Below are 17862 nucleotides of genomic sequence, written 5' to 3'. Positions count from 1 at the left end.
TTCCCTTTGTGAAAAACATAGAATGCATAACCAAAAGAGAATTGTGATCTTTTTCTTTCCATCTTAAAAAAAATATTTCATTTGTGACTGTTATTTAAAAATTTATGAACTCTAAAATGAATTTCAAGGGACAAATCATTTATATCTTTCAAGAATACAAGTAACCTTTTCTGGAAAAGAAATTCAAGAACTAGATTACCAGTCCATGTACTGTTGTCCTAAACAAATATTTCTGAGGTTTTGAGGTACTATTTATTTCCCTTCTTCCGTCGGTGTCGGAACCAGTGGAGAACAGACACAAGGAGCCAGGTGGGAAGAAATGAGCCTTTATTCTCGGTAAAGTTGGAAAGGAGAATCGTACAGGCCTCCTAGCTCACGCCTGGAATTCAATTTATCCACCCAGTAACAAGCAGAGAAATCAGGGAAACGCAGAGATCGTGAACTTAACCCTAACCAGAGCGCAGAGACGCTCATGCAGGGTGGAGCACGTGACCCCACCTATGGGTGGCACAGCCCAATGGAAGCCTCCCACTTCAGAGCCCACCAATCAGATCAGTCACTCACTCCTTGCGGCAGAGTGTTCACTCCACTGGGTCCTCGGGAAACAGAAGAAGAAGGAAGTAAGGTTCCCAGATGGCAGACTGTGTCTGGGTAACACAATTACGCTCTTCAATGTAATAGCCAATATTTATAGAGCACTTATAATGTGCTAGGCATTATTCTAATAAGCACTTTAAGTGTGTCAACTCTTTTAATCCTCACTTAACAGGTAAGAATAGTGAAAAACAGAGGTACCCAAAATCACACGTGGTATGTGTCGATCTTGTTTTAAACTCAGACTCAGTTCTTGCATTCTTAACCATGTATGCCATCCCTTCTGAGAGAAAGTGGCTTTGAAATACGAAGATAAATTTAGTGTTCAGAGACATTCTTTTGTTAGTGGAGTATTTGGAGCCATTTATTTCTTCTGCCCTCACAAACTGCCATAATCATTTTAGTGGTTTTCTGAACTTCTGCAGTCACATTAGATAAAGAACATTTAAGGACTTGAAATTCAAGCCAAAAAACGTGTTTATTGCTAGCAACCTGGTAAAAGTATTTTATGAGTAAATAGGTCAGAACTCTGCCAATGTGAGATCTGAAGATGTATCCCTTCCCCATAAACTTAAGAAATAAGTTGATATTGCTTTGGCAGTATTTTGAAACTTCAATCAGAAGAATGTGTCCATATTTTAAGTTATTCTGAGTTTTGAGCTAATACCAAACAAGTCTGATCCATGCTTTTTCTGAAGACTTGCAATCATTTCTTGGTTTCTAGGTGAATGGATCCAAGCCAAATCAAGAGAGCAAAGTTTGGCTGAAGTCATTTCTTGCTCTCCAAAAATTTTCCACGATTTTAAGTCTAAGTTCTGAAGGTAGAACTAATTCTAAAGGAACATTTCTGATTTTTCTAAATAACTTTATTTAGTCCTTGGCCTCTTAGCCTTTTACTAAGGAGTGTTATGAACCTTTCCCCTTCCCAGCTTCTACCTTCATATATACTGGGGGGGGGGGGGGTGTACACCCACATGTGTGTATATACACTCCATGTATACTTGGCCATAGGCATCTCATCTGTTTCTTTGTTGTTTTAATTGCCTGTTTTCATTTGGGTGCAAGTTTAAATGCTACACCAGGAATGAAACCAGCCTATACAGTATTGTCTGAAAGGCAATAGTGAGAACTAGATAAAGGAGGAAGAGGGGCCACTTAGACATTATTAGTAGCACCGCAGAGACAAACATAGCTTATATGGAGGTAGTTAGCTATTTGTATACGTTCAGATTATTCTGTAGTCATTTGCAGTGTCTTTTTTAATATAACTTTATTTCTTTAAATAATAACTTTATTTATAATTTAAATAATAACTTTATATTATTTATTTATGTAAATAATGACCATATGTATTTAAATAAAGTTTATTTATTTATTTTTCTGGCCAACTAATTACTTGGGAATTGTAATTCTTTAGCTGATCTCACAGTTATTAGGCAGCTGTAGACAATGGTCAAATGTATGGCCTGGGAGTCAGAGTGCTTGTGTTTGAATCCCAGTTCCACCAGTTAATACCTGTGTTACCCATTTGGCCTCCATTTCCCTATTTTAGATGAACTGATGAGAATAGGATGTTGTGAGGATTAAGTTTCCTTGAAAGCACTTAGAAGCATGTCTGGCACAAAGCAAGAGCTCAACAGCGTTACCTTGTATTCTTCATGTAGGTTCAGCAGGGTCTGTCAAACTAGCTTGCTAGTGATGGGGACGGCCAGGCTTTTCCTGTAAACTGTCTCTGTCCAGAAAAGAATCCTGTTTTAATGTGACCGACGCGGGTACCTTCCTTGACTACTTCTCCCCAGACTTCATCCTCATGGCCCAAGGCATCCACATGTACGCCGCCAGGGTCCAGTGGGGCCTCGTCATGTGCTTCCTGTCTTACTTTGGCACCTTTGCTGTGGAGTTCCGGCATTATCGTTATGAGATCGTTTGTTCTGAATACCAGGAGAATTTCCTAAGCTTCTCAGAAAGCCTGTCTGAAGCTTCTGAATATCAAACCGACCAGGTGTAACCTATCAGTTGTTCCTTGCTGGTGCGGTGGGTGCAGCAGCAGGGGAGGGGCCAGGACACACCCACCGGACTTGACACATAACCTCACGACACATCACACACACACACGTCCGTGGCCACAGGTGCCAAATGAGCTTTTCAGGGTGAGTCATTTAACAAAAAAGCACAAGCCCTAGGTGTCGAAATACACGCTGTTACACTGAAAATATATTGCACGACAGAGCAAGAAGCTTGTGCACGATCACGTCTCTTTCCCTCCCTCTCCCAGCACCCCCTGCTCTTTTGTCCTCTTCACATATTTCAGACGTCGTGACCCCCCCGCCACAGAGTAGGGCGGGCTGAATGTCACAGGGGAATAACTCTGACTCCCAACATTGCCTTCTGATCCAAAGGGCTTGGAACCGGCTCTTGAGGAAATTCTGACTCTGGCACCAATGCTCTTGAATGGAGAGGGTATCATCCAGGTAGATGGACACCGTATAGAGATGTGACCCTGCGTAACCTCTGGATGCTACGGGAGCACAGACAGACCTTTCCCACAGAAACTCCCTTCATCGTTGCTCAGTGCTTGGCTGAGCAGATTCAGTGAAAGGAATTCCTGACAAGCTATGGGAGGGAAGCCCACCACCGTGATTTGGACTTTACTGTAACTGAGAAAATATTTCCAAATGTGAATATTTACAGGGACACGGTGTGCCAGGCATGGAACAAGATGGGGGCAGCAAGTATGGTTTCATTTTTGCTTCTATAGTACCCTACGTTCAGTTTTTCTTTTCTATTTCATGGTTTGCTTTCTTTTTTTCTTTTCCTTTAGTAACTACCATGGGTCTCTTGAGGCCTCATGGACAAAGAAGATGTAGGACAAATGCAAGAACTGATCTTGTCTGGGGTTCAACTATGATCAAAGGAAAAAGAAAAAGGTCACTTGCAGGCTTAATTTGCTGCTTTTATGTTTGAAGCTAAGAAAATGTTCACAGAAAAGCACAAAGAAACACGTGTGGAGGTACTCAAAAGAGCTCCTGCTGGACATTTATAAAAGAAGTTTTAGAGCATCTTGTTGCAAGTCCAAATCAAGGGGCAGTTTCTTAATATGTATCTATAGCTTAAATTTAGTATTTGGGCGGGGGGGCAGTTAAGGGCTTTTCATACTTGGAATTTGTAGAAGTCAATTAAAACATTACCCTCCCCCAAAACAAACTGGTGCAGCTAGTCCCCTGCTACCCAACATGCAATTCCCACCTGCTCAGAGTTTAGAACTCAAGCCATAGGCCTGAGCTTCTGAGGCTTTGCTTCATAAAGATAAGAATTCTAAATTCAGGATGTGTGAGAGTGGGCCACGGTGATAGACCCTCCATGAATGCACTTTGTTTCAAGAAATCCCCAAACTGGCTTCACAGGGGCTTGGGATTTCATGGAATATAATATAATAAAAACAATGTTTTTTAATTCAGCCCAAACTCTGAGCCTCTTGAGGAGGGAGGGGGCCAATGACTTTTCACCTCTGTATTTGTCGCCACCTCCTAGCACAGTGCCTGGCACGTCTTAGGTGCTCCACAAACGTCTGTTGACTAGAATTCCTGGTAATTGAAAGGAGCATCAGAGAAAGACTCAGAGATGAGTGAGAGAGAATAGAATCATTTCCTGCAAGACAGGAATGGAAGAAAGCATGAGTGAGGGTTAGATGGGGGAATGAGAATGCCTCTGAGGGATAAGTGAAATGGGAGAAAAAGAAGCAAGCAGGGAGTGTTCTATTAGAAAGGCTAATACTGTAAATAGTCCAAGGTGACATTTATTATTTTTGAATACTGCTTTTGGGTTTTTTTTTCCATTTTTATATTTTAAAAATGTTATCAGAGAACAGATTTATGAAGTTTTCTTTTACTCTACCCAATCCAAATTAAATAGCTTTTGGTGATGCACTGTACACTTTCTTAAGAGTAAATCTAATAGCACATTTTAACAGAATCAAGCAATGACTGGCATTATTCATTGGGATCTGACCACTAAATAAAATTCTTTTATGAAGAACTGTGATTTTATTTTTTTGGCTTCTTACACAAACATTTCTTCCCTCATATGGAAGCATGTGTAAACTCAATTAGACATTATGTTGAAAACAAACTTTAGTAGTATGTTGGTAGCATATTTCTTGGGTGTTTTCCAACACTAACAGCCAACTCTCTGATTCTCTGGACACCAACTGGGTGTCCTACAGTTCAGTTCAATTCTGACACTTAACTACCCAGAGTTATTGTCAGACCCCACAGGTTTAAAAGCTCGGTCCCACAAGACTACCCTCACTTCAGATGCCAGTCCCAAGTATCAGGTCCCCAGGTTACCCACACTTCTGTCCAACCTGGCAGTAAAATGGAAGAGTTCCCACAGCTCCCTTCCCTTTTAGATTCAATAATTTCCTAGAATGGCTACAGAACTTGGGGAAACACTTCCATTTGCTGGTTTATTATAAAAGATACAACTTGAGAGCAACCAAATAGAAGAGATGTTCAGGGCAAGGAAGGGGAGATACGTGGGGAATGCTGTCCTCTTGGGGGCTCAATGTGTTCACCAGCCCAGGTGCTCTCTCAGTCTCACTGTTGAAGAGCTTTCAGAGCTCCCTCTCCAGCACCCTCCCTCTTCCTCCACCCATTCTTGGCGGTCCATCAGGAGGTCTCATCATTTGGTCTTTCTGGTGACCAGCTCCATCCTGAGGCTATCTAGTGGCCCCACCCTTAGTGATCTCATTAGCACAAACTCAAGTGTGAAACAAAGGGGCTCATTATTTAAAACAAATGAACAATCGCCAAGACTCTGGAAACAACCCGTGCCCATCAACTGAAGACTGGCTTAAGAAGTTGTGTTGTATATGTATATATGCTGTACACCTGAAACTAATACAATGTTATAAATCAACTGTACTTCAACTAAAAAAAAAAAAAAAAGACTCCTATCACTCAGAAAATTTCAAGAGTTTTAGGAGCTTCTGGCAGGATCTGAGGCCAAGCATCAAATACATTTTTGTATTAGACCACACATACCCATAAAGATCAAGATTACAGACCTCCTAGGAGTTGAGGACCGCAGCATTCATCCAGGAGGACAAGACTAGGGAATCAGCATTTGCAGTGAGTATTCCTGGAGGAACGAATGCCAGCTGCCCAGAGAACAAAACATGAAATAACACTGCACTAAGTTTCTGGTAGTCTAACTATGTCTCTTGAAGAAAAGTTCCCCTCTGGTTAGGAGAGAAATATTTTTAAAACAATGTTAACATTTTCAAGGTTCAATAGTTTTTGATTCAATGGAGAACTGACAGTGAGGTCAAGTTTTATTACCTGTGTTATTTATTGGGTTGTCTTTGCCCCTGGTATGGGAAAATAAAACTTGCATATCCTGAAATTGGCAGTCTGCTGGTTATCATGGAGACTGGTACATCACTGTCTATTTTTGTCCTTAGGCACTGTGTCAGGATGGATTGGGGTTTGCTATCCCAAAATAAAACTAACAAAACTAGTTTATTTCTCATACTAGGTGTCTATCCCACGTTGTTAAGGGGGGTCTGCTCATTGCTACAACTCAGACCCTGGCTGTTAGAGGCTCTGTCTCAACACTGCTCCCATAGTTGCTGATAGCCAAAGAAATCTGGCAGCCTGCTCATTGGTCTTAAAGCTGCCACAAAGTGACAAACATCACTTAGCTCACATGTCACTGGCTAGGGCAAATCACATGGCCATATCCGAGAGTGGCACTCCTACCCCGTGCCCAGAAAGGGAGAAACATTTGTGAACAGCCTAGTAACTGATGACCACAGGATTTACATTTAGGTTTTTTAGGGGAGTTGGAGGTGGGATGTTATTTATTTACTTTAATTGAGATCTTCTTTGGTCATTGCCATTCCTTGGAAATGGGAGTACCAAAGAATCAGTAAAGAGCCCATCATCATACAGGAGTAGAGGAAGAGGACTACCTGTGGGGTTGGGTTAGACACCAAATTACAAGTGTGAAGAAGCATCTAAATGACAACTAAATGACAGAAATGCAATCCCACCAAGCCTACAATGTGTTATGTTCCCCAAAGCAGTGGGAAGTCTGGGGAGAGAGAAGAATTCCACATATGAAGTAAGCTGGTCTTCACAGTCCTCAATTCCTCATCTGTTCAGATTCCCTGTTAATATTCCTCAAAGTGAGGGCTCCAAGAAACAGCAAATACCCAAATCTGAAGTTCCAGAAAGGGAGGGTGGGCGAGAAGGCTAGGTCCCTCACTGGAAGAGCAAAGAACTTCCTGTCAGCATAAATATTCTTTTATTTCTCCTATCTTAAAAAAAAAGTCCGTATTTGCTGTCGGCAGCCCCTCTCCCCCAGTTCTGTGTTTGACCCACTCCAATCACGCTCCTGCTTGTGCCACTTCCCTGGAACTGCTTTACTCAAGTTCTCCGAAGACCTGGTATTGGTATATGCAACTGTTAGTTCTCCTAATCCCTTACCTAGACACATACACTTCACAATTTGATCACCTCCCTGCGTAAAACATTTGCTTCACCTGGCTTCCAGAACATCACCCCTCTTACCATTCCTCCTGCTTCAGTGTCCACTCCTCAGCCTCCTCTGCTAGGCCATCTGCTCCCGGACTGGAACCCCCCCTGGGCTCAGGCCCTGGGACTCTTCGTTCCTGTCTACACTTCCTTTCTTGGTGACCTCATCCAGTCTTCTAGTTTGAAGTATTGCAATATTCTGACCTCTCCCAGCTTCTCCCGCCCAGGCCTCTGTCCTAAACGCCAGACTTGTAGGTTCAACTCCCTTTGTGACATCTCCCCACGAAGGACACTGCAGGTTTAACAGTCCTGATCTGATCTCTTGAAACTCACTCCTCCGGGAGCCTTCCAATCTAAATTAAGGACGACACATCTTTCAGTTGCCCAGACTGAAACCTTGAAATAAGCCTTATCTTTTCTTTCTCTCACACCCCACATCAGTCAGCAAATTTAGTCTTCTCTATCTTTACATTACAATAAAATGTGTCCACTGCTACCATCTTGTCCAAGCCACTTCCATCTCTCTGGGACTTTTATAATAACCTACAAAAACGAGTTTCTCTGCTTTTTCATTTGCTCCCTTTAGACTGTCCTCAACACAGTAGTCAAAAATGATCTTAGAGCATCACTCCTCCACTTAAAATCCTTCAATGGCTTCTCTTGTTCCCATTCACTAACGTGCCCTCCAAGGCCCAACAGAACCTGAGTCTCAACTTTTTATTCTCTCTGATCCAGTCCCTCTGCCTCCTTCTGTTCCTGCAACAGCCAGGCATGCTCTGATCTCAGGACCTTTGCACTTGCCAAAAGCGCTACCTTGGATATCTTTCCCCAGATATATAAATCTCTCACCTTCTTCACCTACTCAAGTGTTACCTTCTCACTGAGGCCTCCTGACCTCCAAAACTTACCTCTCCTCAAGCCCATTCCAACACTGTAAGTCTTTCCAGTTTTATTTTGTTCTATAGCATTTTTAAAACATGGTCCTGTGATTCGTCAAAATTCTAACACAGGTAACACTAACATGTTTTACTTATTTTATTATCTCATCCTCTCTATCCCTAAAATGCAGACTTTGTGAGGGCAGCAATTTTTGTCTGCCATGTATCTGGCACCTAGAACAGTGCCTGGTACATAGTTAAGTGCTTAAGAAATATTTTTGATATAAATGAATGACTGGTAGCTACTACTCCCCTCTTTTCTTTTCTTTCTTTTTTCTTTTTTTCTTCCTTTTTTTTTTTTTTAAGATTTAGTCTCTTAAATATGAGCTGCTCTGGTTCAAGGCACTTAGGAAACGATGGTAACATGGTCAGATTTCAGTGGATAAGATTGTCCCCCTGCTTCTCCTAGCAAACAGCTTTCTGTGTCTTAAGGAGAAAGCTCTAGATTATAAAAAGGGTCACTTTAAAAAAAATTTTTTTTTTGTTGGGAGGAATTAGGTTTATTTATTTACTTATTTTTTAATGGAGGTCCTGGGGCTTGAACCTAGGACCTCATGCGTGTTAAGCATGAGCTCTTCTGCTGAGCTACACCCTCCCCCCAAAAAGGGTCACTTCTTCTTCTTTTTTTTTTTTTTGTTCTGCACAAAGAAAATTAATTTTATTTTATTTATTTTTTAACATTTTTTATTGATTTATAATCATTTTACAATGTTGTGTCAAATTCCAGTGTAGAGCACAATTTTTCAGTTATACATGAACATGTATATTCATTGTCACATTTTTTTCTGTGAGCTACCATAAGATCTTGTATATATTTCCCTGTGCTGTACAGTATAATCTTGTTTATCTATTCTACAATTTTGAAATCCAGTCTATCTCTTCCCACCCCCCCCCGCCCCCTTGGCAACCACAAGTTTGTATTCTATGTCTGTGAGTCTATTTCTGTTTTAAAAAGGGTTACTTCTTAAGTGTCTGCAGCAACTAGTACACGTTAAATCTCCAAGTTCTAAATAGGACCTGAAATAATCCTTATGCAAACCCTGCGTCAGCACCTGATTTCCGCTTGTGGAGCCTCAAAAATAAAATCGTTATTGTTGGATAACTGGGGTCTTAGCAAGGAAAATAGCATCTATTTCACAGTTTTAAGAACGAAAGCTGAGATGACCCTCTAGGTCATACTCAGATTTTCAAAATTTAGCTCATCAAAAACTCTCCTTACAAATGCCATTTGGGTCAGGATAAAGAGTTTAAGTCGTTGAATGATTATTTCTGTAGAAAGCAGAACTAAGGGATTTATTTCACAGTCAATATTAGAATAACATCTAACACCTCCAGGTTTTTCTAAACCAAGTTTAGATTTCTAGCCAGGGATTGTTCAGAGGAGCTAGAGGTAGAGAGCTTTGACTAAACACAGGAACAAGGTGGATTTGGGGATTAGAATTCCTCCAGAGACTACCCGGTGATTTGCTTCTCCAATGGCCCTAGAGGACCTTTCTCAAAATACAGTGGGCTTCCAAATCATGTCTATGAGCATTATCATTACTTTGCCCTGGAAAGCTTTAAGTACTACCTTTTTCTAGTACAAAACCTGAAAGCATTATGCCTATTACTGGCCGTCTTTTTCTACTCCATTGCATTTTATTCTGTGGGTAATAATGAACTTCTGGAATTTCAAGCACAGGCTGCTAGGAATGGAAAGAAAAGAACAAATGTGTGAGGCACTGTGAAAAAGACAGTGGGCGTCACTTGTTGCCCATGTGAGGGTGAAGGGGAAGGAAAAATCAAAGACATTCTGAGATTTCAAGCCTGGATGACTGGGAGGCTGGGGACACTCATCAGAATCTAGGAAGATGAGAGATGCCACTTTTGGAGGGAGGATAAAGGAGCATGTGAGGCAATCTTGACGTTCCTCACTGCACTCTCCAGCGTGGGCCCTTTCAATCCTAGCTGTGCTGGAAGGGATGAAGTCTGCCCACTGCCTGCTACCGTATGGCTCACTTGGTGACTTTCCAGTTCCTGTGGCTGCCTAGCAAATTACCACAAAAGACAGTGGCATAAAAACAACTTTTTATTATGCTCACAGATTCTGTGGGTCAGGAATTCAGACAAGGCACAGCAGGGACCACTGATTTCTGCTCCATGGTGTCTGAGGTCTCAGCTGGATGACAAGGGCTGGAGGCTGGAAGCATCTGAAGGCTAGTTTATTCTTTGCCTGGAGATTGAGGCTGGCCGTCAGCATGGGGCCTCAATTCCTCTCCCCACGGGCCTCTCCACCTGGTCTCTCCACATGGGCTAATGTGGGGCCTCACAGCACAATCGCTGGCTTCCCCAGAGCAAGTGTCCAACCCCCAGGTACTGAACAAAGGATATAGAAGCTGTATCCTTTTCATAACCTAGCCTTGAAAGTCACAGAGCATCACCTCTGAGGGCTGTTTTCTGCTGGAGAGGTCATCAGCTTCCACTCAGATTCAAGGGGAGGGAACAAAGGCCCCCAGCTCTTGGTGGGAGGAGTGTCAACATCACGTTGTTAAAAGAGCATGTGATGTGACATCAGTGAAAACGGAGGAGTAAGGTACACCTCAAGTCCCTCCCTCCAACAAAGCAACAAACAGACCAGCAAAAACTGTCCGAATCAACTTTTTCAGAATTCTGGAAAGTAAGTAAAACCTTGCGGCAGCCACGGGGAATGCTTAATCAAGAAACAGCTGGTGGGAAACAGCTCAGTGGCAGAGCATATGCTTAGCGTGCTTAGCGTATATGAGGTCCTGGGTTCAAACCCCAGTACCTCCATTAAGGAAAAAAAAAAGAAACGTTGTGGAGACGGTATAGCTCAGTGGTAGAGCACTTCTCAAACGGCCTTCGCGTGCGCAAGGTCCTGCGTTCAATCCCTAGTACTTCCATTAAAAACAGCAACAACAAAAACCAGCTGAATCTTGGTCCCATCCCTGCTCGCTGGCTCAGTGGTGGCCTTGGAAATAACAGCCTTTATTTCTGGTACAGGTAAGAGTACCAGAGGGAGCGGAACAGTGGACCTCATTCACTAAGAATCATGGTTGTTTGCTTGGGCTGTGTATTAGTGCAAGCCGCAGGAACAAAACCCTACAGGCTGGCTGTTTAAAACAGGAGTTTATTTTCTCACAGTTCTGGAGGCTGGGAAGTCCAAGATCAAGGTCTGGCTGATTCAGCTTTTCATAAGGGCTCTCTGGTGTCTCTTCCTCCTCTTGTAAGGACATCAGTCCCATTGGATTAGGGCCCCACCCTGAGGACTTTACCCTAATTATCTCCTAAAGGCCCTGTCTCCAAATACAGTCACACTGGAGGTCAGAACCAACAAATGAATTTGAGAGGGGCAGGGGAGCAGAGGGCCTCCAAACACAATTCAATCCACAACCTTTATCTTGCCTAAGAACTCTACAGTGCTGAGGCAGCCACCCAGGGGTATTTGTCAAGAGCATTTAACGGGAAATGTACTCGTCACAGCTGCCTGGAGCAATGGGTGACAGTTGGGACAAATGATAGACTAACCAAAAAGCTTTAGAGGAAAGAGTGGAGAATGAGAGGTTTTGAAAAGCTCTGATGTTATGGGTTGAATGTTGAAGTCCTAGTCCCCAGAAACACAGAATGTCACCTTATTTGCAAACAGAGCCATTGCAGATGCAGTTAGCTAAGATGAGGTCATGCTGGAGTAGAGCAGGCCGGCCTCTAATCCAGTACTACTGGGGTGCCTGTAAGACGGCTACATGAAGACAACACCCAGGGAGAATGCCGTGTGATGTGGAGATGGAGCCTGGAGGAACGCCCCTGCAAGCCCAGGGGCGCTAAGGACTGTCAGCTGTCCCGAGCTAGAAGGCCCACACCAGACTCCTTCAGGGCCTCCAGAAGCAACCAACTCAGCTGGCACCTTGATTTCAGATTTTTGGTATCCAGAACTGTGAGAGAGTAAACTTCTGTTCCTTTAAGCCACCCAATCTGTGGTACTTTGCAGCCCTAGGAAACTAATACAACAGATAAATACCAAAAGGAAATATAAATGTATTTGTTGTTTGTAACTCCTTTTTTTCTCCTATCTGATTTAAAAGACAAGGGCATAAAGCAGTAATTATAAATCTATGTTGATGGGCACACAGTGTATAAAGCTGTGATTTGTGACAACATAAGCAAGGTGGGGGAGGATGGCGTTACATAAGAGCAAACTTTCATATCCTATTAAAACTAAGGTAGTTCTAATTAGAACTAGATTGTTATAAATTAAGATGTTAATTACAATCCCCAGAGAAACCAAATAACTCAAGAATATATAGTATATGGCTTTATTCCTTTGATAACTATGTAAGTTTAAAAAGCTAAAGCTCTAAACGTTCTTAGAAACAATGAACAGTACATATATGTAAATTAAAAAATGTATGTGCAGTGGGAAAAAAATGAGCCATCAAGCCATGAAAGACATGGAAGAAACTTAAGACATATTACTAAATGAAAGAAGCCAGTCTGAAAAGGCTACAAACTGTATGATTCCAACCAAATGACATTCTGGAAAAGGCACAGCTACACAAACAATAAAAAGATCATGGTTTCCAGGGGTTTGGGGAGAGGGAGGGAGGGAGGGATGAACAGATGGAGCACAAGGGATTTTTAGGGCAATGAAATTATTCTGTGTGATACTACAGTGGTGGCTACATGTCATTATGCACGTCAAAACCCTAGAACGTACAACATCAAGATTGAACCCTAATGTAAACTATGGACTTTGGTTGATATTAATGTGCCCATGTTGGTTCATCAATTATACCAAATATGCACACTGATGAGGGATGTTGAGGGCAGGGGAGTATATATGTGTGGGTGGGGAAGGCTAAGTGGAAACTTTGTATTTTCTGCTCAATTTTGCTGTGCACCTGAAACTGCTCTAAAAAAAAAAGTCTATTTAAAAAAGAATATATAGTATATGAAATGACAAGGGAATTAAAATGGCATACTAGAAAATACCTATTTAATACAAGATAATAACAGAGGACTGAGGAACAAAAAAGATATACTATAGAAATCAGTTTTGGAGGATACGATGCAGTACTGGTAACTATAATCACGGTGCAATGCATTAGATCTCCAGAACTTTTTCATCGTCTAGTTATAAGTTTGTGCCCAACAGCAAAGTGACAGAAGTCCTTATCAGTAATTACATGAAATGGGATGGATTAAACTCTTCAATTAAAAGGCAGAGACTGGCAGAATGGATTTTTAAAACATAATCCACTATACACTGTCTATATGAAACACATTTTAGGTTCAAAGACAAAAATAGGTTGAAAGTAAAAGGATTAAAAAAGATATGCCATGTAAACAGTAAGGCCACAAAACAAGTCTCAATAAATGTAAAAAGATCAAACTCATACAAAGTATGTTCTCCAAATACAACAGAATGAAATTAGAAGTCAATAACAGAAGGAAATTTAGAAAATTCACAAATATGTGGAAACTTAACACACTCTTAAACAACCAATGGGTCAAAGAAGAAATCACAAGGGAAACTAGAAAATACTTTGAGATGAAGGAAAATGAAAGCACAAGATACCCAAACCTACAGGACGCGGTGAAAGCAGTATTCAGAGGGAAATGCACAGCTATAAATGACTACGGTAAAAAAAACAAGAAAGATCTCAAACAACCTAACCATCCACCTTAAGGAAGTAGAAAAAGAGCCAGCTAAACCTCACACAAGCAGAAGGAGGAAATAATGAAAATTAGAGTAGAGATAAATAAAACAGAGGATCAAAAAACCCTAAGTTGGTTCTTCAAAAAGGTCCACAAAATTGATAGATCTTTAGTTAGACCTTATATTCTCTGCTCAAACTAATCTTATTTTTGTTCCCACCGTTCCACCAAGACTGCGCTTCTCTAATCCAAGGGCTACTGCTGTTCTCAACTGACCTGAGTTCCTACCATCACTTGACACATTTGAGTGCTTCCTTCTTCACTTGGCTCTCACACTGCCCTCCGGACTTTCCATCCTCCACGCCCAATCCTTTTCCATCTCCTTTGCTGGCTTCTCTCCTTAACTTGATCTCTAATGTTGGAGCCTAAGGGTTCTGTCTACGTTTCCTATCAACAGGCTCCTCTTATGTGACCACACCCCATGGCTTTTATAGCATCTCCCGGCCAATGAACTCACAAACCTGATCTCCAGCCATGGCAAGGCCCTCAGCTCTAGACTAAAGCCAACTGCTTGTTGGTCATGTCCACGCTGGCATTACACACTTGACATGCAACGTCAGGGGTACCATCTATCCAACAACTCAAGCTAAAAATCTAGATGTTATCCTCCCAAATCCAATCAATAAACAAGTGAGCCATTGTCACCTCTAACACATATTCTGAATGTGTCCACTTCTGTCTATTTCCACTATCATCATCCTAAGCCAGGCCACCACCATCCTTTACCTTTATCACTGTAATAGTGTACTACCTCAGATCTAGCAAATTGTCTCTTTCAAGCATGATTTTATCCATAAACTGGACACACTATAAACCTAAAGATATGTCCCAGACACCCTAGCATGTAGAGTACTGGGTTAAAATTAGGTACTGCCAATTCAATGCAGTAGCACAAAGTTTGTGAAGAGAAGCAAGACAGAGGCAATCTTCCTATTGGTTTGCTCCTGGTGAGCAAAGTCACAGAGAACAAGTGTTTGGAGGAAGCTGTAATGGGTTAACTTGCATTCTAGTGTCTGGCCAACTTTGTGGATATGAGTAGGATTGTAACTGTGGCAGGGTTCCTCCACTCTGGATTACAACTACTGGGGGTGTCCCCTGACTACTGCTCTAGTCCTCCCCATTGGTTTTGTAAATGTCTCACTCCTTGCTTTAAATACCTCTCTGAATAAATACCTCAAGGGTTTCTGCCCTGGCATTCAACCCTGATACATCTAGCTACTTTTTCTGCATGCACTCTTGCCCACCTATAATCCACTCTCCATCCAACCGAGAATTGCCCTAAAAACGTAAGTCACATCATGTCATCTTCTGTTTAAAATTCTCCAGTGGCTTCCTACTACATGTACAAAACAACCCAAACTCTTTACTGTGGTACACAGCCCTCAATCCGGCTCTGCCCACTTCTCCGGTGGCAGCCAGACACCGGCCTTCTCCTAATTCCTGGACTAGGCCAAGCTTTGCCCTAGATCTTTCCTATATGCTATTCCATCTTCGTGGAATGCTCTTCCTTCTAGCTTCTTACATATCTAATCTTTCATGTTCGGATTAGATGTCACCTTAACACCCTCCTTGTAAAAAGCCACTCTACACTATTTTCTCTGCAGAGCATTTTGTGGTGTCTAATGTTCTGTTATCATTGTTTTTTATTTATTGGCTGCCTCCTCCAAAAGTGGATGCATCATGAGAGTAGCGAGGGACTTTGTTTCCTTACAACACATTGTAGATGCTTAATACATACTTACATGAATAACCTGGGTAAAATCTGCAAGCAGAGTGAATCTTAATTCTGTTAGATAGAGTTACTCCAATGTTTTAGCAAAAACCACAAATTATTCTTAAATGTTAAATTGAGGACAATAGCAGTTTACCACCTAGGCAGGAGTGGTGGGAATAACAAATTGTTTTGGCACATATTACACTCAACTTCATTCTCTGATGGGAATTTAAAAATCCCAAACCAAGTTCTTTTTAACACTGAAGCTGGAAAGACCAGTTATTCAAAAATCATTCCTTTTTTTTTTTTTTTAAATGTGACTTAGGGGACAAGGAGGGAAGAGAAATATTAGTGGGTGGACTTCATTCAGGATTACTGCCATTTTTCCCAAACTACTCTGACTTTTGAAATATCATGCTACGGTTTTTTAAGGATAAATATACTGATTTTTCTCTCTGAATGCTACCTCTTAGCTCCATGTGCTGTATCTGGGGGTTGGGGTGGGGGAGCTCACTTGATAGTCTCCAGAGAAACAGCGCCATCTGCTGGGCAAAGGCTGCTGTGCACCGACCTTGGTGACAAGCCCAGGGCTCTCAACCTCTCTACACAACCCTAAACTGGACATCCGTTAGGCTTAGCAACTCAAGCCAACCTTGCAGAAGGCCAAACAGGAAGGTGGGCTACACCAGAAGTGTTGATAAGATTAAAGATTCCCTTTTGTCTGAGGCTTCTCTTCTAAGAAATCAACTTGGATTTTGACCCAAGATTGAAAACAGTACCCTGTGGGGCAGAGCCCAACTAAGGGAGATCTGAATTAACAAACAGGAATAAAAAGGGCCACTAAGAGGACTTTGTACCCTGTATTCTCTGCAGACAAGATGCTGAGAAAATTTAGTGCCTTTGGTCTCTTTTCGGAAATTCCAGAGGTGAGATTTTTTTCCTCTTTCCCTTACTAAGGACCATGATTTGATCTGGACACCTCCTAAATCACTGCTGACTCTGGGCATTTTTCCTTTATGCCCCAGCCTCCTTTACAAACTCAGGTTCTTCTCAAGATCCTTTTCCACCACATTAATTATGAATGGGTTCCTCAGCACTTCAGAAATATTTCTCATTCATTTCCCTTCCTTCATACCCCACTCTGACAAACTGAATCTGATATTGCAACTTTCTCACTTCTTCTTAAGTTTTTAATCCATTTCCATCCTCATCAACTCCATATAAACTAGTTTTTCTGGTACCCTCTTTATCATGGATGCCTCCTGCTGTAGACTGAATGTTTATGTCCCCCTAAAGTTCTTATGTTGAACTCTAACCTCCAAGGTGACGCATTGGAGGTGGGGCCTTTGGGTCCATGAATGAGATTAGTGTCCTTAAAAAAGAAGTCCAAGAAAGCTCCTTCACCCCTTGCACCATGTGAGGCAACAGTGAAAAGACAGCCCATGAGGAAGCAGGCTCTCACCAGACACTGAATTTGCCAGTACCTTGATCTTGGACTTCCCAGCCCCCAGAACTGTGAAAAATAAAGTTTTGTTGTTTATAAGCGACCCAGTCTGAGATTCTGTTCCAGCAGCCTAAACGGACTGAGAGTCTCCACCTCGGTTCTCTGCTGGCTAGATACTGAGCACCCTCCTTCTCCTGTTCCTTTCTAATCTAGTCTCTGGTGCATAATTGTCTCTCATTCCTTCCTCACTTTTCTAATTATTCTTTTACTTTCGTTAAGAGACCCTTTTCTCTTTGTCTTCCCATGAGTTTTTTCAGAAATTATATGAAGTTCATCCTTTACCATTTGTGGCTTTACCATCACTTACCCATTACCCCCCATTTCTAAGATTTACTTAAATTCATTTCCCTTTTACTACTCTTCTATGTCTTCACAGTCCTTAGACTTCTTAATTAGCTACTAGAAGATAATAAACCATCAGCATAAAGTCTTTTATAGTCCCTGCCTTCTCCTATTTGCAAGGCTACTTCCTTTTCTTGATTCAAAGCCTTTTCAAAATTATCCCTCTAGGATTCATTAGTTTTTCTTGATTAATTAAGAGAATAATTGCCTCCTTCAAGCATTATCTTCTATACTTCAAATATAAGATTCTCAAAAATTTAAGGAATCCATTCATGTCTTGAATGTTTACTATCCAAATGAAATAATAAACTGAGGTGAGCCTTATCTGTACACATAACTCAAATAATAGTCAATGATTTTCTACTGGCATTCCATTAAAACACACACACACACACGTATCAAACAAACACACAAGGTTAAGGCAAAAACTAAAATAAAATTCTCATTTTTCCAGTCTCTCTTCAGTTTCTCTTCCGCTTATAGCAGTATGTGATACAGTTCATGAACCTACATAAAACTGAG

General features: G+C 41.5%; 1 protein-coding gene across 3 annotated transcripts in view; it reads left to right on the top strand.

Annotated features, from left to right (window-relative positions):
• Nucleotides 1-4629, top strand: part of TMEM150C (transmembrane protein 150C) — a 70584-nt gene extending 65955 nt beyond the window's left edge. For all 3 annotated transcript variants that reach the window (XM_064485804.1, XM_064485802.1, XM_010983497.3), the window contains exon 8: nucleotides 2394-4629. In XM_064485804.1, coding sequence (XP_064341874.1) covers nucleotides 2394-2602 — 209 coding nt within the window. In that variant the 3' untranslated portion in view covers nucleotides 2603-4629. The remainder of the gene's footprint in view (nucleotides 1-2393) is intronic.
• The last annotated feature ends 13233 nt before the right edge of the window (nucleotides 4630-17862 follow it).

This window comes from Camelus dromedarius, chromosome 1, assembly GCF_036321535.1.
Source record: "Camelus dromedarius isolate mCamDro1 chromosome 1, mCamDro1.pat, whole genome shotgun sequence".
Lineage (NCBI taxonomy): Eukaryota > Metazoa > Chordata > Mammalia > Artiodactyla > Camelidae > Camelus > Camelus dromedarius.
The sequence above is the reverse complement of the archived record's forward strand: the minus strand, read 5'-3'. Positions and strand labels throughout refer to the sequence as shown.